Source organism: Drosophila grimshawi, unplaced genomic scaffold, assembly GCF_018153295.1.
Source record: "Drosophila grimshawi isolate 15287-2541.00 unplaced genomic scaffold, ASM1815329v1 contig_1377, whole genome shotgun sequence".
NCBI classification, from domain to species: domain Eukaryota; kingdom Metazoa; phylum Arthropoda; class Insecta; order Diptera; family Drosophilidae; genus Drosophila; species Drosophila grimshawi.
In genome coordinates this window covers 7972112-7993241 of record NW_025062900.1, presented here as the reverse complement: position 1 = coordinate 7993241, position 21130 = coordinate 7972112, and the positions used below count along the sequence as shown (strand labels likewise).

The window sequence follows — 21130 nt, the reverse complement described above, 5'->3', positions numbered from 1 at the left end:
GAAAAAACGGCGAATAGCGTTGAGGAAAAACCACATCTAGGGATGGAAGCAAAAACTAATAGCGATTTCATATCGATATATCGATAGCATGAAAAATACTAAGAACTTCTTAGGAAGAAGAAAATGAAAGAATATTTACGCACCCTAAAGATTGCATACCCTTCCAGCCCGCTGGGAACTCAATTTGGTACAATATACTATTAGAACTCATACACACTACATGCTATAAAAGGTCAGACACACGGATGGACATGGTAATATTGACTCTGCCAACCATGCTAATCAAGAATATATATAAATATCAGTTTAGATGTGTTACAAACATCACGACATGTTAATTGTTCTGATAGGGTAATAAGTAAACACGCAAAAGCTAGGGATGACAGCGAAAAACCATCGCCTTGGTATATTTATCGATAGCGAAAGAAACAGAAGCAGCGTCTGTTTTGGTTTTGAGCACATTAATAACAAAAAGGAATTGTGATACAAATAACAATTATAACTAATAAATATGACTGATTTTGGTGGCGACTCGGGCGGACGACTAAAAGGCGTGACAATTGTGAAGCCAATTGTCTATGGGAACAAGGCACGGTCATTTGGAAAGAAGCGGGAAGAGGATGGCCACACGCACCAATGGCAGGTTTATCTGAAGCCTTACTATGATGAGGATATGTCGATTTACGTGAAGAAAGTACACTTTAAGCTGCACGAGAGCTATGCGAATCCCAATCGCATTGTGATTAAGCCCCCCTATGAAGTCACAGAGACTGGATGGGGTGAATTTGAGGTTGTCATTAAGATCTACTTTAATGATCCCTCTGAACGTCCAGTGACTTGCTATCACATTTTAAAGCTCTTCCAATCACCTGTTGTGGATGGTGAGCTGACCTCCTCGACAACGATGGACACAAAGAAGGGCCTGGTATCTGAGGCATACGAGGAAATTGTTTTCCAAGAGCCCACACAAATTATGCAGCATTATCTGCTGCTTTCGGAACAAAGTGCCAATGGCTTGCTTAACCATGACACAGATTGTAAATCAAAACCTTAGTTCATTATAATCTTTCAACATATAACACTTCTCTTACACATTGCAGTTGAGGAGAAAAAGTGCAAAACACTGGACAACATTGTCAATGTAAAGCAAAAGGTTAAGGGAGAGATTGTGACCCTAAAGGATAAGCTAAAACTCGCTCGTGAGACAATTGTGAAATTTAAGGCAGAGCTAGCGAAAGTACAAAAGCCACCTGCCTAATGCGCTATATATTTAAATTAAAATATATTTAAATTTACTAAAGTACGTTAAGGATAACTCTCTTCGGATTAAAAATAAATCAGCTGTAAAGTAATATTACATTTGTATTGATAGTTGTTGATTTTAATAATAAATCTGAACTTTACTTATTTTATTTTTTCTAATATTTTAAGTGGAATTGTATGTCGCAATTTTAAAAGTTAGAAATATGTAATTCTCTCAGTACAATGCAGAAAGTAACTGCACTCAACTAATTCCACCTGGGTATGCACTTCTCACATATGTATAAGCCAGAGGTATGTGCCAAACACGCACACACACACATGCTTAATGAACTATTGAACCAGTCGAAAGATTGTGAGCTGAATGTGAACCAGTACACTTGAGCAGGCGTCTCTGTCGAGTATCGCAGCATCAAATTTCGATGACGAATGGCAAAATAATGTTGTTGATTTGTACAAGTTAAGTGTATGTGCACCACAAGCAAAAATAAACTAAGATTAACTCAGTTCCTCGCAAGCACTTGTCGAGCTTATCATGAGTGAATATTAAATATATAAGAACGGCAAAGGAAAGCAGCGTCAGTCTGTGCGCAAGCGCAAATGCAAAGAGCCTTTTAAGAGAAGAAAAACGAAACGAGACAAAAGCAATACGCAACAGGTAAACAGCAGGTAAGCATGCGTAAGCGAGGACATTTTAAAATACAACAAAAGTCTGCAGCCAAAGGCGTCTCTGCGAAGTACTATAATATTGCTTATCTCTTTTTTGAATAATAATGAATAATAATAATGAGTAATAATTTTTAAAAACTGGTTCTGATAAGCCTACAAAATTCCAGAAAGATAAAAAAAATAACACACTAATAAAGTATTCTTCTGTGCAAAAGAAATGAAGAAATATTAATATTTCCTTTGTCAAAACAAAGTTTACTTATAGATGTGAATATGTTTATTTATATAGATTTATAAATTTGGCGTTGCAATCGTTAATTCTTGCACCGTTTCAATTTACAGCATCAGCGCTCCATAAAATGTCTCTGACGCGGTTCAGTTTGTGCTTGCTGCTGACGTTGTTGCTTGCAGCAATTCCGGTTTATTTGGCGTCGCCAGACCCAGGCGTGCGAATACTTCGATCGCCCGAATCGACGGTGGCGCCACCTGGCGACGAGGTCGTTTTCGTATGCGAGACCAGTTTGCCGCCGGAGCATTTCGAGTGGAGTTACGCCTCGAGTCGGTCCCGCTTTAGATATCTAAAGTCGGGCAATCATAATATAAGCATCACCCACGACAATGATATATCCAAGCTGCGCGTCGTTGTGAGTCTTGAAACGCTCGGCGAATATCGTTGTGTCGCCTGGTTTGGACCGCTCGCAGTCACCTCGACTACGGCTCGCTTGGAGCTGGCCGCGTTGAGCGGCGGCGGCGGCGACGAAGGATTCAAGGGCAATCAAGCGCATTGGCGCGTTACAGCCGGCAATACTGTTCAGTGGCATTGCGGCCACATCGAATCGAATCCAGCGCCCAGCTGGAGCTTTTATTATAATGATATTGAGTTGCCGGCAGCATCTACGCTAAGTGACTCAAATGGTACGCTGCTCCTGTCCAACGTCTCCGTGGCGAGCAGCGGCAGTTACAGATGTGTGGCAACCAATACCGCTTCGGGAGTACGTCTGGCGTTGCCAAGCCGATTGGAACTGCAAGTGTCTGCGGAGGCGATGCCAGCGACAGCTCCTCATCTCCTCGATGGACAACGTGTGCGCACTAAAGTCGCCAGGGTTGGTGAATCTGTGCTGTTGTTGTGTCCCGGTGTGGGCTGTCCATCGCCGACGGCTATCTGGAGCAGTCCCAATGTGCCCGGCGCCATTAAAAATAATCGCACACGTGTCCTGCCATATGGTCTGCAAATAAATGAACTGCAGGCGCTGGATGGTGGTACCTATATATGTTATCTGGACAATGGCATACGGCCAGCACTGAAGCACTCCATTCAGCTGCTGGTGCAGCAGGCCCCTCGTATTGTGCTCGCTCCCAGCGCCAATCTCACCAATGAGGGCGAAGCCATGCAATTGGAATGTGTTGCCACTGGCATACCTGAGCCAGAGATTTACTGGCTGCTCAATGGAAACAATAGCGCCAACGATAGCAAAGCGAATCCGGGTTCAAATGGTATCCTAATCCTGCAGAGTGTTCAGAAGCGACACGCTGGTTATGTGCAATGCTTTGCACGGAATAGTCTCGGCGAGGACAGTGCTGGCACCATCCTCCAAGTCAATCCCACACAAATACAAACTGGTGATGGTGGTGGGGGGAGTCGGGCATATGTTCGACCTCAACAGCATATGTTCGGCCGCAAGCAGAAGCAACAGACACAAATGGTGCCACCATCGGCTCCGAATGTCACTCGTCTGTCGGATGAGTCTGTGATGCTGCGTTGGCATGTGATGCCCAACGAGGGTTTACCCATTAAGTTCTTCAAGGTGCAGTACAGAATGCTAACGGGTACGGGCAAGAGTTGGCAGACAACCAACGAGAATATACCATACGGCAAGGAGCGCAACGATTACGGAGCGGGTAAGCATGCGACTCAACTACCTCTTGCATATACTCGACATGAACGATTCCAAATTTCTTTTTGCAGTTAAGAACTTTACGTCATCGGTGACGGGTCTGCGACCGGATCGCAGATATCGTTTTCGGATCATGGCCGTCTATTCGAACAACGACAACAAGGAGAGCAACACATCCGGCAAGTTCTTTTTGCAGCGTGGCGCAACGCTGGCACCATTGGCTGTACCGTCGCTGGTGGACATTGAGGAGTACTCGCAGACGGCTGTCGTTCTCCACTGGGATCTAACCAGCGATGCCGATGAGGATTTAATATCTGGCTACTATGCTTATTATCGCCCCTCTGCATCGGCTGGGGAGTATCTAAAGGCCACAATAGATGGGGCCAAGTCGCGTAGCTTTCAAATCTCTGCCCTTGAGCCGGGGACCATTTACGAATTTAAACTGCAATCATTTAGCGCCGTTGCCGCCTCCGAATTTAGTGCTCTCAAGCAGGGACGGACACAGCGTCCCAGAGTGAGCACAACAACAGAGCCGGCTGTGCATGCAATGGACACAACGACGCCCAGTCACAATGAAACGTTCAACTTGAATCCGTTGCTCACCGGGACAATTGGCGGTGGTGCGTTGCTGGTGTTGCTCGTGGTCAGCGCCTGTCTGTGTCTGTGCCGGCGACGAAGCTCTCGCGGCACCAACCAACAAAACAAACCACGATTGGCCGAACTTCGCGAAGACTTTGTGCCGTTGAACACTTGTTCGCCGAATAAGCCACGTACGCGACATCTGCACATTACTTTGAATCCGCTGGCGCAACAGCAACAACAGCAGCAACAGCAGCAGCAGCAACAACAACAGCAGCAGCACGAGGAGAAGGACACACAGGACAATGATATGAGTTACTTTCAACGTCCGCCCGTTGTCTACGATGCCGAAGCGTTAGGCTTTAACGGAATGGCACGCATGTCATCCTCTTCGCTGCGTCGCTCACAGCGCACGCTGGAACGTGCCGCTGCTGCTGGTGGCGGCGCCGGCTCTGGCACCAACAATAACAATCTAAATCAGCCAACAGATGGTTCCACCGCGGACAGTCCCCGTCTGCAGGCGTCGAATAAGCCTGGCCGTGTAATACTCAAACGCGCCCGTTTGTCTAGCCGCTCGGAGAATCTTTCCTCGGGCAGCCTAAATAGCGTTGGCGTATAAACTCGTGATCTTTAGTCTATGTTCATATGTATAGATGCATGTATATCCTGATGTATGCTTTTCCTCTACCTCTGTTTTTTTTTACTTTAAAAACTCGAATGACATTTACTTAAAACGTTTGTACTTAAATGTTAGCTTCAAAGTACTTAATAAGATTTCTACTTCTTAGTTTATATGTCTTACATATATTTATGTGGAATTTAATTAGCTCTGAAATGCATTTTAATAGTTTAGTGTTAACACTTAACATAGTTAGTCTTCCATTTTCTGATATAAGTTGAAATTTTGTACTGATAGCTTCATAGTTTTGTAAAAGCAAAAAGACAATAAAATTTGCTGACTTTTCGGAAAAAAAATCTAGCTGTTATATATTCTTGGAGACGCTTGTACAAGAACTTTTATTCATTCAACATTTTCCCATTTAAAATCAAAATAATAAAGAATCAAATCAAATAACCACAATTCAGTTTGCGTGTATATTTGAAATTGAAAAAATCGATAACCATTTTTGGGTGGTCGACCGATAGCATAAAATACAAGTCTGTTTGAGAAAACGTTGGCAACCTTGTCAGCTGTCATCTGTCAAACCACCTATAATAATTGGGTCGCACCAAAATTTCTAATAGTAACATAATTTGGTGGTTTTTGTTTGTTTGTAAAATTTAAATGATTGGCAAAAGGTGCAAGGCCCAATTATAATAAATAATTCACAACCCATACACGTAAATTTATGCACGCTAAGAAGTGGTAGCCAAGCTAAACTTGTCCATTGTTACAGATAGCCCAGCCTGCTGCAAACAAAAGGAATTGGAATTGGAATATTAGGCGGAAGTATCTGTACTGTGAGAGATAACGAGAGACGGAGACGGAGACAGAGAGAGGCCAGGTGGAACGGCAACATGTCGAACCTATCAGTGGGACAGATGATAATGGACGCACAGCGGATGGCCAGTCGCGTCAAGGATTTGGATGCACTGGGCACCGCACTGCTGGAGGAGGCAGAGACCAATAATCGGCTGGTGGAGAGTTTGCGGCAATACCAGGACGATATTGAGTCACTGAATCGCATCTCGAATAACAAAACAAATGTGGACATGGTGAATCGCATACAGCAACAGAATGTTAACAGCTCCGAGATACTGAAAGAGAATCGCGAGCTCAAAATTTGTATTGAGGACTACGAACGCGCAATGGAACTGATGATGCAAAAGTACCGCGAACACACAGTAACCAAGGTGCTGGACAGCAAATTCAACTTTAAGGAGCTGTACAACGAACGCCTGTGGCAGGTGATACGCGATCAACGCGACAAAATCAACGAAATGGCAGCGGTTATGCATCGGGCGGCCACTGCAGACGATGAAAATGTGCAGCGGGAACTGCAGACAATATCACAGCTGCGCATGGAGAACGAAACGCTGCGCGAACTGCTGCAGATCTCCAAGCAGTTTGGATCGGCGCAACGGCCGATACGCGAGGGTGATCATATGCTCGAGGAAAAGGCGGTGCAGACGGACAACCAGGCGGATGACTCGGCGGATGATTTGTCCATATCGGGTGCTTCAGTGGAGAACATGAACAACAATTCAGTCATACAGATGTACAGCAGCCCCGAGCTGCCCAGCAATATTTCAGCCAACAGTGCGCCCAGCGTTGCTCAGCTGACCAACACAGTTGGAGATGCTGCCGCAGTCGTCGCTGCTACTGTGGATGCTGTGGAAAACTCAATCGCCAATGAAAATAACAATGGTCCTGCTGCACATAGCACGCCGGAGAGTGGTAAAGCGACCGTGACGGCCGTGACATCTGCGGGGTCGGCGGCGGTGACGACGCCAAACGACTTGGATGAGGAGCACACGCTGCCCATTGTGGGTGCAGTCGGTGTGGGTGGCAATGCAACATGATCGGTGCTGATACAGCAGTGTTTAGATTGCAATGTCATTGTCATTGTCATTGTCGTCATCACCAGTCAATCATTGTTAATTTGTATTTGCTTAAGAGCACCTCTTTGATTTCCGGCGCAATGCATTCATCTTATTAACAACATACATACACTTTTCTACACACATAAATCCACCCACTAACATTCATATATACACTCATACATTATATGATTACTCTGCATTAGTTCATAGCGACTAATAATCTCTAAGTAATTTATACATACTACATTCAAATATAATGTCTTTACATAGAGCAACTGAACGAGCGCTCATCAAAATCTAAAACACACTCACACTTTGTAATCCATGTTGTACTCTGTCGACTTATGATTTCTTAATAAATACCATAATAGAAACTCTTGAAACCATTATATTCATCTAAGATATTCTATGTCTATGTTCCTGGACATGATGATTGTTAAGCTTGAATGCGAATGTGGAATTGTAGTTACTGAAAATAACAAATTAAATGATTTAGGAATGTCTCTCGCAAATACATTTATTAATCAGAAAATGTTTTAAATATTTATACTATTGTTACTAGGCAATGGAAAAATGTTTATAATATGCAACAGAGTACCATTCTGATCCAAAACTGATCTCTTTTGAAGTCTGTTGAATTCCAAATGAAAGACAGAGAGAGAGAGAGAGTCTCTTCAGAGAGGAAATGTCTATGGTTGAATATTTTGTATTCTCTGCGGCTAGCTTGAGCTTTTTGAATTTATTTAAAATTAGTTTCTCGTCGATTTTCAAAAAGATCACAACGTTAAATACGTAGATTCGCGACAGCCCGGAAAACGGTTCGTCTGTGCAATTGGTGCGAAAGAGATGCAGCGATCTGTATAAGTATATTTCGAGTGCTCAAGCGATCGATGTTATATGAAAAACGAAAAAGAAAATCCCATACATATATGTCTGCATATATGTATAAGTGCATATGTGAAAATTCATCTTTGGAAAAGTTGTTCGCTGTGAATTTATCATATTTGTAATTAAAAAGTAAACAAATATTTTATAATCTTTTTTGGCAACTACTAAAAGATAAGTTAGAAAGATTGCATTTGAAATCTTTAAATGGGATATATTGAAAGTGCGCTGCCATTTACGAAAAATGTGTTCTATTTTTAAAACACAGCTAATTTTTCAGCCGTAAATTTTGAATAAAGTGAATATTCCAAAATGGAATCAAACACTCAAACGTGAAATTCAAAAGATCTTTACAACAAAAAAAAAAAAATAAATAAATAAAAATCCAAATAATTAAAAACAAAATTTAACCACACAAAGTATCTATTTAGCAAGTGAATAAATAAATAAATATAAATTTTTCGAATACCATATGTGCAAATTAAAGGGAATCAAGAAGCTGAAACTGCTAACCGATCAGGGCGCATAGAGACACGGTTACGCAATTAACCGTTTGGTAAATGAAAAGTTTCGCACAGTTTGTGGGCATCTCACAGGTCCGGAGCAGATGCAGCAGCTGTGCCGTGGCCCCATTCCCACTTGCCCAGCTTCAAATTCATTTAAATGCAGAATCTTTTTGCTGTAAGTAAAATGTTCTAAATTTGCAACCGATCGCGACATCCAATTTATATATATATATACACTATATGTATGCATACTTAGGTTAAAAACGTTTATAATTATTTTTAACGTGCTAGGGATTTGCAATGTTGCGCCCCTTATAAAAGAGATTTATCCCAGGGCGCACTCTCACAGTAGTCTATCGAAGAGAACTCAACAAGTTTTATCTGTCAAGTGGTGCTTCTCTCCTTTGAGTGAGTTTATTTTATAACTCAATTTTTCTACGCCAGCGTTTTTCTTGATTCTTTTAATTGCCGGAAAACATGCGCAAACTTTACGTTTGTTGCCTGCGCGATTTCCATCTGTGAAGAGCGCCAGGTTTCTCTTCATTACTCTCGCTTACGTCTCTCTCACTCGCTCTCTTTCTAAAAATATATGAAATAAGTGTAAACATTTGTTATTGTTTATATTTACAAATAAACTCTTGCTAATCTATATAAACAGTGAAGCAAGTCCATCTCTATTTTATCAGGTGTGCTTAGACGGAAGGTGTTTCCAACCATATTTCGTAGCTCATAAATTTCAATTAATTTTTCAATTATGTATTTCGAAATTTATTTTTCATAATTGTGAACTTTTGAAGTGAATTAAGAAATCTATCTGATTTTGTGCTTATGTGAATTTGTTTAAATTTTTGCTTGTAAAAATTTAAAATTTCGTCTCATGAATAAACTTTTTGATTGATCAATTTCAATAAACATATTTCTATTGTGCAAATATGTGTCCACTATTTACTTTTCCAATCTATAAATGTATCTTTGTTTATAATAAATTTATTTTTAAATTTACTTTGAGATTCTGCTATCAACGTATAAATTGTAGCTAACAATTAATTAGAATATAAAAATTCTTCAAGGCTTATTGATCCGTGTCAAATAGAAAATAAGTAAATCGTTTAAGATCGATTGTGAACCAGGCATGTTTGATGAGTTTACAGAATTACGGAATAACCAATACATGCGAGGATGCGAATGTTCTACATTTTATGTACAACATTCTTTAGCTTACTTGGCTCATTGCCAAAATTCCACTTAGTTGTTTAAAATGAAAACGTACGAATTTAGTTGGTGCCCTGCATATGAAAGTGTCCACTGCAAAACAGAAGGTGCATAGCTTTGATAAAGAAAAAAGTTGGCTGTTGCCAACTGGTGAAAATAATTGGAAATCATATAAAAAGACAAATTTATTTGACCTTTATACATACCAAACTAAAATGTTAAGTAATGTGATAATCAATATACTACATTGATTTAACTTTTACACATACAAAACAAAGATTTTAGGTAATTTGATAATCAATATATATTTAGATATTATAGTTTCCGGCATTTCAAAATATAGTTGAAGGAAATTTGTTTCGATAATTTACAGAAAAGGCAAAGCTGACAATTTATATAAAGACAGATGCATCATCTGTACCCATCGCTGAAAGGCGACCAGCTCTGCCCACTTGGGTTTCATCCCCAGACGCGTTATCCCACAAGATGCAAGCGTTGTTTTCGTGATTACAAAGAACATGGCGCACGAAGAGGGGGCGACGATGTGGCCGCCTCCTCGCCAAATCTTTCAGATGCCCAAAGTGCCCGGTGAGTAAATACTTCGATATACATATGTATATATATACACTGCAGTTTTTGATAAATTTAAATGCTCCACAGGCCCACATCACGTACATGGACATCCACGACGAATTTATCAAGTTTAAACACAAACAACAGTAATGACATAGGTATGATCCACAGGTTATATATAAACTTACTTATTTCGTATAACTCTTGTTGAGTAGAAGTTGAAAACGCTATAGTTAGATTTTGGAAAGCTTTTTTATTTAGTAATAACTATTAATAATAATAGCTTGAAAGTATTTTTAGTAAATATGGTGCATAAAACTTATTAATAGATATTACACACTTGGAATGCTCTTATTTATGACTAGAGTGTAGTTTTGCGAAAAATTGTTGAGATTTAATAGTGTTTTATGTTTAATCTCAATTGGATAACTTTCCATTGCTTTTTGTTTTAAAAATTATCGTAATTCGAACTAAAAAATTTTAATGTTTCATGTTATTTAGTTAATTGATCAATGTTAAAAACGAATTGAATGTAAATTGTGGTACAGATTTTAGGATTTTAGGAGCACAATTTTAATGAATTTGTGATTCTATAATGCATTTCGTTGTATGAACTCAAACCTTATTCATATATATACATAGTTGAGGAATTTATTAAATACATTTTTGTTGTCATATTATTCTAATTTTCAAAGATTGATTCTTAGACATGTGGCTTTTTTTAAAGTGATAATTTGTGTTTTTTGTGATTCACTCGTTTCATCTTAGTAAAAAATCATATACTGTTAGCATTCCAATAGGATGCCTCAGCAACTCAGAAAAAATACAACAATTTATAACCATGCAGAAAATATTGAAATTGACATAAACATCTAAAGTAATTGTCTGCTGCATGTCGGCAAATGGTCCAAAAGTGGAATTGAAATAATTCGGATTGAAAAAAATTGATTACTTACAAGATTACATCTTGTTACAATTCAGGAATAATCAATCAAATTTATGTATAAGTTAATATTTAAAATGCATTATTTTGCCCAGCTGCAATCGTTATACTTTTCGCTGATTACTTTAATCAATATATCTGCAAGGGGAATACACCTTCGGCATGCCGAAGATATACATACATACATAACTCTTGTTCTTTCTCGTTTTTTTATATGTATCCCTCACGATTTTAAACGGTATTTTGCACCAACTTTACTGTACCTTGTGCTGGTATCACTATCGCTCTGTCTCTCTCGCTCTCTCTCTGTGTCTCTTTATCTATCTATCTGTCTCTATCGTGCTCTTCTCACTGTTCAACACTAATCTGCATAACGCCCGTTAACACTGTTCTGTACTACCCCACAACAACATCGTGTGTGTTCTATGCTGTTGCTGTTGCTGTTGCGCTGACGTTATCCGTTTTTACCGCACTGTTTTCGTAACAAACATCTAACGGCACATTTGGTTGGTCAACGCTCATTCATTTGACACGGGCTTATGGACACGCCTATCGCCGAATAAACGTATCAAAACTGTGACTCTAAACGTGACTGTGATCGTGATTGTGACCCAACACAATGTTGTTGTTGTTGATGTTGATGTTGATGGTCAATGCGCTGCTAACATTTGCATTTGCTGCCCTTGACGCATTTACTGAACCCAGTTGTACACTTCAATGTAGAGCTAAAGAAGCGTCCGCAGTCCTGGGCCTCAACACCGGACGTTGATGAGGCATCGCATGGACCGGGACGCTCATCCGCTGCGTCCTCAGCCTCAGCCTCAGCAACGACGGCGACATCCTCACGTCCAAACGACGATCACAATGTGGCGGTCACCCTGAAGCTACCTGTGCCGCCACGACGCCACACAACCGCCTTGGACATCAATGAGGTAAGCTCATTTGTCAGAACTGAACGGGTTTGTTGGTTAATGCAATATTTTTCATGGAGTCAAACCAATACCAGAAAGGCTTTAACTCTTACCAAACAAATCACACCTACAGACTCAATATTGAAGTGTTATACTCATTTTGCAGGTGGACCACACACTTACGCAGGACCGAGTCACATCCTCCCCCAGTAAAACTTCAAGTATTCCAGATGAGCTAGTCATCCTATCGACAGACAGTCTTGCCGAGCGTGTGCGCAAAATGAATCTGCTAAAGAAGCATCGTAGCCTCAATTCAAGGGAGAACAGTCGGGAACGCTCCACGCCACGCAAGGATGAGTAAGTGCCAGCAAAGATTAAAGTTAGTATTAAAGCCAAGTGTTTTGCAGGGAAAGCGAGGCCACATTGTCGCCACCGGATCGACCGGAGAGGAGCAAATCTGGCACATCGATCAACCAGCAGGCGGAACTTAAACGCGCCTCCCTGCCACCCAAGAAGGTAGCGGCTGTGACAACTACAGCCAATCAAAATGCCACAACAACCGCAACAACCGCAGCAGCGACTACAAAACCTAAATCAGTTGCCACAATTCCGACAGAAGTCAAAGTCTCATCATCATCATCATCATCATCCAGCAACAGTTTGAGCAGTTCGCGTCGCAAGGAAATGGAAAACAGCAATGGCAAGGATATCAAAAGACAAACCGTACCAGCGGCAGCTGCAACTGCATCAACACCAATAGCAACAACAGTGGGTGCAAGTGCATTAAAGGAACAAATGGCAGCGCTGCGCACGGATCTTGAGGCAATGAAGACGCGGGCTGAGCGGGCCGAGCGTGAGAAGAGCGATATACTGCTGCGAAGATTGGCATCGATGGACACCGCCTCGAATCGCACGGCTGCCTCGGAGGCGCTGAATCTGCAGCAGAAAGAATGAGATGAAGGACCAGCTGGATCGGGTGACGGAAGACAAACGCAAACTGAATTTGCGCATGAAGGAGATGGAGCACAAAGACAGCACGTCCGAGCTGAAGCGCAAGCTGCAGGCCGCCGAGCAAATCTGCGAGGAGCTGATGGAGGAGAATCAAACGGCCAAAAAGGAAATACTCAATTTGCAGGCGGAAATGGATGAGGTACAGGACACGTTTCGCGACGACGAAGTCAAGGCCAAAACGAATCTGCAAAAGGATCTCGAGAAGTCAACCAAAAACTGTCGCATTCTCAGCTTCAAGCTGAAGAAGAGCGAACGCAAAATCGAAACGCTCGAACTGGAAATGCAAAGCTCCTACAATGCGGAGCTGTGTGCCAAGGTCAAAAAGCTGGAGGAGGAGCTGCGCTTCTCCAGCGAGCTAACACGCAAGCTGCAGGTGCGTCCACTTAATAAGACAATTTAAAATTGATTTATCTAATGCAATAATTTAAACATAACAGACTGAGGCTGAGGAGCTGCGTAATCCGGGCAAAAAGAAGGCACCCATGTTGGGTGTACTGGGCAAATCGACGTCAGCCGATGCAAAAATCACGAGAGAGTCTTTGACGCGTGGCGGCTCACAAGAAGATCCGCAGCACTTACAGCGCGAGCTGCAGGACTCCATTGAGCGAGAGACAGATCTGAAGGATCAACTCAAATTTGCCGAAGAGGAAGTAAGTTTATACACAGAAAACAAATACAATTAATATGACTTTAATCACTTGCCAACCTTTACGCGAAGTGTCGTCAGCTTAAGGCATTGAGGGCATCTAGAAATCGTGGCACCCAACTGAATCGTGGCACCCAAACTGGTGATCTGCTGGCGATTCCTTTAGCGTTTCCCCGTGCCACACAGACGCCGCAAATAGTTCAAACTGATGCCGCCAGCAATACAACGTCCAAGCCAGACACCCTGACTGGGCAAACACAAACTAGCGTGGTCGAGTCTTGCGACAATGCCACACAGACCAACTTCGAGCTGAGCGCCAGAAATCTTTCCGTTGAACGTGAAACTTCACCGTTTGTGTCACTCTTTGCACCCACAGCTGCAACCAGGGTTGTGAATTCAACTTCTTTGCTTTTTCCGAGCGCCATGTCTCATGTGCTTTTGGCAGGAGCTAGTGCAGGTACCCAGCTCAACTCTAACTCCTTAAGATCTCACCAGCAATGACCACAGAAGTGTTTTAGAATATAACAAAATGCAGTTCATTTATTATTGTTTTCAAAATGAATTTAAATAGGAATTTATAGGTTTTTAACATGATTATAACAAAAGTCGCTTCCTTGTAAGAGTCCTCTCTAAAAACTTGTTAAAATATGTGATAAGGTTTATGGTATTATAATTGTAGTTGGCGGCTGAGTAGGGACTGAGGTGTATTTGAAAAACATGTGGGCAAATTTAAATATAATACAGAAAAAAGACTCAAGAAAACATAGTTTGAATGAATTTTAAATTTATTTCTAGGATTATCTGAAAAACACTTTCATTTGAATAGGATTGTGTAGTCTTGCTTCTGTTAAGGTCTTTGCTGGTTTGGGTCTATATCTACATGTAGTAGTAGTTCAACTTATTAATTCACTCTGTTCGTGTCTAATTGTAAAAATGTGTTTTTTTTTTCTTGGTTTCTTGTTTCTTATTCAATGCTAACCCTGTAGATGATAGCATTATCGTCCAGCAGCTTATTGTTAGCACTTAACAGGGCCCAGTTTTTATCCTCGAATACGAATTTGTAGAAATGGATTTAATTGAATTGACAAACCGCATATTTAACATATCGCAAATGTATGTTTTACATTTCAGGCTGAACATTTGAGGAAAAAGGTGACTCGATTCGAGGATGAAAATGAGTCTTTGATGATGCAGTTGAAAAAAATGGCAACGCGCTCAAGAAGTACGATCAAAATCGTTCTCAATGTAAAACCCATGACAAAAAACAATACGATTTGAAAGACATATAATAATTACTTATACATTTTTTTTTTACCATTTACTAATATCAGATAATTAAAGCATGACGCGATTTAAATGGGATAAAGATTAAAGTTTAAAGAGCTTGCAGAAATAGTTTGCTTTAATTGAGTACTCGTCAAATCCCAATTAAATTGAATCTTGTATTTGGTATTACATTGATCGCACGGAAAAGTGGAACTTTCAGAAATAGGACTTGTCAAGAAAATAATTAAATGTGCTTAAGCACTTTGACTATATGATTTAGAACAAACTCTATGAAAAAGTTAGTTTTCACTTTGTTTTCTTTGAAAAATTGAGTTGTAGAAATCTGGAACTGAAAAGTCTTATTTTGCGAGCGACCACTGTAACAATCTAAAATATTTTCTTTCAAACTAACGTTATTTCTCATGCGCTTACTAATGAATGGAATTTAAACATAAATTGCCATTTTTTGCGGCTGCTCATGTTTTGTGACAGATCAAACAACAATTGCCACTAACATTGTAACTAATAAAAATGCTTGAAAGCCTGGCATGCTATTAAGTAACACCAATCTTCAATATAAATAGATATGTTGCTAATTATTTGAATTTTCATCAGCTCGCAAACTGAGTCCTGCTCCGCATCCACATCGATTGGCGCCCGAGGTGCATGCGGATCGCGATGAGGGCATTTCCGACGAGGATGATCCCGCCGAGCTGCGCATTCTACTCGAACTGAATGAGCAGGAAGCCTCAATACTGCGCCTAAAAGTTGAGGAGCTAGAGAAGGAAAATGCCGAGTCCAAGAAATATGTGCGTGAATTGCAAACGAAACTGCGCCAGGATAACAGCAATGGCAGCAAGAGTTCACTGCTAAGTTTCGGCAGCTCCTCCAGCGTCGCTGAGAAGAAACTAAAGACGCTCAACGATGAGCTGACCCAGATGCGCAAGAGCCTGCAAGATAAGGAACAAAGTATGGACACAATGCGGTCACAGATCGCCAAGCTGGCAACGCTGGAGACCGATAACGACAAACTGGCCAAGGAGAATAAGCGCCTGCAGCTGCAAACGCTACGTAGGGCGAGCTCCACCGAAAAGAATGGTGACTCAGAGTTGCCCAAGCTGAAGGAGGCACTGGCACAGGCACAGAAGGAACGCGATGAACTAACGACTCGGGTGAAACGAATGCAAGTGGAGGCGGAGGGCAAGTTGCCAGCTCGGACACCGAAACGGGTCAACGATCTGACGCCAAAGAGTCATCTAAAGAAGTGGGTCGAGGAGCTAGAAGACGAGATCAGCGAAATGCGTGTGCAGCTGGGCAGCAGTGGTGTCAGTCAACTGAAGGCGCTGCAGTCGTCAAAGGACTCCCTGGAAGAGGAGCTGCAGAAGTGTAAGCAAAAGCTGACGCTGGCCGAGGGAGATGTGCAGCGCTTGAAGCTGCTCAATGGCAGCAGCATCAAGACGAAGGAGCTGGAACAGAAGCTTAGGATTAGCGATGAGGAGGCCAAGAAGCTCAATACAAAACTCAAGGAACTGGAAGACAAGCTGAAGAAACAAGATAGCCAGCTAAAGCAGAGCGAATCGAGCAAATCAACACTGGAGACGCAATCCAAACGGGACAAGGAAAAATTCACCAGCTTGGAGAAAGACTTTGAGAAGCAAAATAAAGAGCGTGAAAAACTCGAATCGAAGATCAGTCAATTGGACAGTGAACTCCTAAGTGCCAAAAAGTCAGCAGAGAAAACAAAAACATCGCTCGAGAAGGACATCAAGGAACTGAAAGCCAAATCCAGCAAATCCGACAGCAAACAGGTGCAGGAGCTGAAAAAACAGCTGGACGATGCACAAACAACGCTCAGCGAGGAACAGAAGCGTTACGAGGAATTGAACACCCATTGGGAGAAGCTCTCCGAAGAGACGATCCTAATGCGTGCCCAGCTAACAACGGAGAAGCAAAGCCTGCAGTCCGAACTGAATGCCAGCAAGTATAAACTTGCCGATATGGACACTATACGCATTGAGCGCACCGATATGGCCCGCAAGTTGAACGAGGCGCAGAAGAAGATCAAGGACCTGGAGGTGAAGACCCTAAAGACGGGCGGCAGCAGCGAACACGAGCGCAGCATGTTGAAGAACAAGCTGGCGGAGAAGGAGCACGAATATGAGCGACTGCGACGGGAGAATGAAATGAATATCGATCTGGTGTTCCAGTTGCGTAAGGACAACGATGATCTGAATAGCAAACTGAGCGATTTCAATCGCATCGAACAGGCTCAATCATCCCTTAACGGTCATGGCGCCAGACGCGAGGCTGAAATCAAGGACTTGAAGACACAGTGAGTAGTAAAGCTTAGTTAGGTTAGCATTAATTTGAAGCATTCTGGGTGTGGGTTGTCGAACTGAAAGAAAATATATGATAGGATTAACTTTCAACTCATTTTGCCAAAACTTGATATCTCATTAAAGATTGCAAGCCTCGGAACTGCAGCTAAAATCCGAAGTAGCCTCCACGCGCCTACGCTATGAGCAGCAGGTGAAGAATCTCAGTGGAGAACTGACATCCATGCAGGTAATTGAGAACAGCGAAATGTTATATGAATAGCTCAATGCATCGATATATCTAAATATGAAATTGCAGCGTCAATGTGAACGCTTCAAGAAAGATAGAGATGCCTTCAAGCAGATGCTCGAGGTGGCGCAGAAGAAGATCGGTGATCTCAAGGCTAACAATACGGGTCGTCAAAGTCGCAGCTCCATCCACAGCAGCGATGATGATGATAAGAGCAAGATTGCATATCTCGAGCAGCAGGTAAGCAGCTAATAATTATAAATTTAAAAAAAAACGGCTGTCAATGCGAATCCGGATTAAATTTAATATTAAAAATGTGTTATATTTTCACTTCTTAGATTGGTCATCTTGAGGATCAGCTAGTCGAATCCCGTCTGGAGTCTAGCAAAGTCAAAACGGAACTTGTGTCCGAGCGCAGCGCGAATGAGATAAAAATATCCGAGATGCAGTCAAAATTAAACGAATTCGAGGAGGAACGTGTCATTGGATCTGGCAGCACAAAGCTACCCGGCATGAAGACCAAACTGGAGCTGTCCTGGCAAAAGGAGCGCGAGGATCAGCAACGTCTGCTGCAGGAGACATCCACCTTGGCTCGCGACCTGCGACAGACCCTATTCGAGGTGGAACGCGAACGGGACAAAGAGCGACTCGAGTCCAAGCGAAAGCTGGATCAAACCAAACGTTCGACGGAAGAGGAAATGGAGGAGGGACGGAAAAAGATTGCCGAGCTGCAGTGCGATCTACTGGAGCTGCGAGATGTGCATGCCAAGCTGCGCACCTCCAACGAGAAGCTGCGGCGAGAGGTGTGTTCAACTTACAACCTGCTATTGTAACTTTGTCCTTTATGTTATTGTTATACTCTCTGAATTTTTGCAGCGAGAACGTTATGAAAAGGAACTCATCAAGCGACGCATGGAACAGGATGGTGGTGAGCGTAAAGTGGGTGCACTTCTGCAGACTGTTGACGAGCTGGTCAAGATTGCTCCCGATTTAAAAATCGTGGGCAGCTCCTCTGGACGCAGTCCGTCCTATGGGGAGAATCAACTGCGACCGGAGCAGGCGAATGTGCGACGCAGTCGAAGTCCATCGCCAGTGTTGACCAACACACAGATCACCAATGTCTTGGCACGTTTGGCCGAAGCGTCCGAGGAGCTGCGCAAGTTCCAGCGTGTCAACGAGGACGAACAGGAGCGTAATCGTATTCGTCGCAGCAATCTGCGACGTGCCGCCTCGCAGGAGAATGATCCGCATGGCAGCCAGAGTTCTGTGGCCAGTGCGGCAGGCTCCCAACGTGGTGGACGTTTGTCCCGCAATTCTTCCAACAATGGCAGCCTGATACGCAAGAGTCTCTCCCTGGATCACTCCATACAACGCGATCAGGTACGCCATTGACCATTTTCCTTTTTAGAAGAAACTCGGATTAATTCCAAGGTGTATTTATTGCAGAATATATGGCGTCAAGATGATGGCAGCGTGTCGTCCATACAATCCATTGACTCGGAGCTGGGCGGAATGGTGCGCGACTCCAGCTTGGACTCGCGCCTCGACTCCCGCCTGTCAGGTGGCTCCACCCAAAGTGACTTGCCCCGTGGACCGCGCAAAAAGAAGAAGGGTATTATGGGCAAGCTACGCAGTCTGACTAAAAGCAGTCGCAATTCCGAGAGTGAAATATCGGTGAGTATACATAAAGAATAATAATGTTATTATGTATCTTGATATACTAGACGCAAGATCAACTTTACTTTAACTTAAGTTATGATTGGATTGGAGAGAATTTCATATTTTATTAAAGTTGTGAAAGAAATTTGGTCAAATTCATATAAAGACTCGGATGCATTTTCATATCTAGTTATTTGCCTATGCACATTGTATTTTAGATTCAAGGATCTGATTCAGACATAAGCGTAGCGAGCGACATGCGATCAAGCAAAAAGGATCTACGTGGACGCTTGTCCGGGATGTTTAAGCGAGCTGGCTCCACTTCACGCAGCGAGAGCACGGAGCGAGCCAGCTCGGAGCAAAGACCCGTTGCCGTTACGGTCGTTGGGCATGCGGATGGGCCACAGCCACGTGAGCCACCGCCAGCCAATTCACTCACACCCAAGCCCATACGTTCGGTAAGCCGATGAAAGTGAAATTAAATGGGATACGAGTTTAGTATATATATATATATATGTATATTTTAAATCTGTTATGTTCTTGCAGATACCAAAACCGCCGACTGGCACACCCACCACACCAACCACAAGACGGCGCCAAGCCAAGTAGTCATCGAGTCATTAAGGATTCATCATAGTTAGTACACTTACACTCAGTAATTTGAGTTGCATTCAAGGATCAGTTGTTCCCACAAGGTGCACAATGGTACATCTCGTACATCGCTCGTCTGCGCATTTTTTCATATACCAACTGCCTAGGAACTTGAACTTCATCTTCATCATCTTGCATAATTATTTATTTGACCTGCAAATGTTCTTTAATTTATTAATTTTTTTATTTCGAATTTTAAATAAAAATGTACATCTTTTTATTCAACTTGTTTAACTCAGCACAATGTTTAAAATTTTGATTATCATCTCGAAATTGGAACTCACATTTTGATACAAAAGTCCTGTTGCAAATGCACATAATCCCATTACCAAGCAGCTATACCCTGCGAGAGGCTCATCAACATTAGCAGCGTAATAAATAAGCGAACTCGAGAGCACAAGCACAACAATTTGAAACATTTCTCAAATGATCAATATAAAATTTTTCCAAATTTCGAATGTTAAATCCAAGATATGTTCAGTATTTTATAAGCCACTATTCTCTGTGTAAGTCAACCGAAGGAATTATCGAATATTAATGAAAAAGCGAACAAGCAAAGTTCCCAAATTGAAATGCAGACAACGCTTTTTCTTAAATTTAAATTTAAAGCTTTAGCTTTGAGTATTGTTAAGCCAGCCGTAAAATCAACAAAAGTGAAACGTGTGGCGCAACTGTATTAGGAAAGGTTGAGGCAGTTGCAGCAAATAGCCAAAGTGAATCCAGCCAACAGAGTAGGTCTCAGTGCTTCGCCAAGAGAGTGTGGAAAACGACAAAAAAAAAAAAATAAATAAAAAAAAAACCAGAAATCCCTGAGTGCAAAATTCGGCAATTAGAAAACTGTCAGTGAGTCATGTTCGCTGTTCAATACTTGTTCAAATCTCATTGTTAGCTGCTGACATTCAGTTTGGAATCCAAACCTTTAGCCAGCGCAGTTTAATTTATCAATTGAATTTTATGTAAGCCGCTGAGACTTTTAAATTTCATATGTATATGATTTGTATATGGTTGGGCTCAGCTCAGAAAATTATACATAAATATTATTATTATATTATATATATATATATAAATATATTTTTATATAAATATATTATTTTTATTTATCTCCTAATAGTTGTTAACATATTTTTAAGTCGCTAATTATAGTTGAATATTTTATTTTAAATCAAAATCCGTCTATTTTGTTTTAAAATGCTTTTCAGTTTCTAAGAAAAATTATGATTTAAAGTCTTGAACAAACAAATGCCGAATTTATATGGACTGCGTCAGATTGCAACGCAGCTCTCCTGTTTCAGAGTGGGTGCAACTCATAACCACAATAACAACAGCAGTTGCCACAGAAGCAGCGAAGGATTTCT

The 21130-nt window shown here is 41.8% G+C and overlaps 4 protein-coding genes across 5 annotated transcripts; all 4 read left to right on the top strand.

Annotated features, from left to right (window-relative positions):
• Positions 1 to 437: 437 nt before the first annotated feature.
• On the top strand, positions 438 to 1412 carry LOC6561665 (YEATS domain-containing protein 4). The gene is made up of 2 exons (XM_001988768.3): positions 438 to 1037; positions 1101 to 1412. Exons 1-2 carry the CDS (start codon positions 512 to 514, stop codon positions 1256 to 1258), a joined length of 684 nt encoding a protein of 227 aa, XP_001988804.1. The 5' UTR covers positions 438 to 511; the 3' UTR covers positions 1259 to 1412.
• A 278-nt stretch (positions 1413 to 1690) lies between these two features.
• Positions 1691 to 5232, top strand: LOC6561666 (interference hedgehog). Of its 2 annotated transcripts, none has more exons than XM_032736522.2 (3): positions 1691 to 1918; positions 2272 to 3828; positions 3896 to 5232. In XM_032736522.2, the coding sequence occupies exons 2-3, from the start codon at positions 2289 to 2291 to the stop codon at positions 5020 to 5022; spliced, it is 2667 nt and encodes an 888-aa protein (XP_032592413.1). In that variant the 5' UTR covers positions 1691 to 1918; positions 2272 to 2288; the 3' UTR covers positions 5023 to 5232. The 2 variants fall into 2 exon arrangements, with proteins under 2 accessions (XP_032592413.1, XP_001988805.1); XM_001988769.3 differs by having other exon boundaries at positions 1691 to 1929; positions 3896 to 5231.
• Positions 5233 to 5585: 353 nt separating this feature from the next.
• Positions 5586 to 7330, top strand: LOC6562878 (FGFR1 oncogene partner 2 homolog). Its single transcript, XM_001988770.3, has 2 exons — positions 5586 to 5744; positions 5801 to 7330. Exon 2 carries the CDS (start codon positions 5922 to 5924, stop codon positions 6924 to 6926), a length of 1005 nt encoding a protein of 334 aa, XP_001988806.1. The 5' UTR covers positions 5586 to 5744; positions 5801 to 5921; the 3' UTR covers positions 6927 to 7330.
• Positions 7331 to 8319: 989 nt separating this feature from the next.
• Positions 8320 to 19990, top strand: LOC6562879 (COP1-interactive protein 1). Its single transcript, XM_001988771.3, is given in 17 exon segments — positions 8320 to 8513; positions 9924 to 10138; positions 10211 to 10281; positions 11790 to 11998; positions 12144 to 12334; positions 12385 to 12924; positions 12926 to 13361; positions 13426 to 13638; positions 13707 to 14091; positions 15516 to 17232; positions 17363 to 17465; positions 17535 to 17705; positions 17804 to 18268; positions 18342 to 18845; positions 18912 to 19139; positions 19343 to 19582; positions 19671 to 19990. Coding segments are annotated over 16 exon segments (5718 nt in total). The 5' UTR covers positions 8320 to 8513; positions 9924 to 9956; the 3' UTR covers positions 19734 to 19990.
• The last annotated feature ends 1140 nt before the right edge of the window (positions 19991 to 21130 follow it).

Coding starts and splice junctions, on each gene's coding strand:
- LOC6561665 (XM_001988768.3), top strand. CDS start 512: ATGACTGATTTTGGTGGCGACTCGGGCGGACGACTAAAAGGCGTGACA. Junction 1,038..1,100: donor GCTTAACCATGACACAGATT/GTAAATCAAAAC, acceptor TACACATTGCAG/TTGAGGAGAAAAAGTGCAAA.
- LOC6561666 (XM_032736522.2), top strand. CDS start 2,289: ATGTCTCTGACGCGGTTCAGTTTGTGCTTGCTGCTGACGTTGTTGCTT. Junction 3,829..3,895: donor GCGCAACGATTACGGAGCGG/GTAAGCATGCGA, acceptor TTCTTTTTGCAG/TTAAGAACTTTACGTCATCG.
- LOC6562878 (XM_001988770.3), top strand. CDS start 5,922: ATGTCGAACCTATCAGTGGGACAGATGATAATGGACGCACAGCGGATG.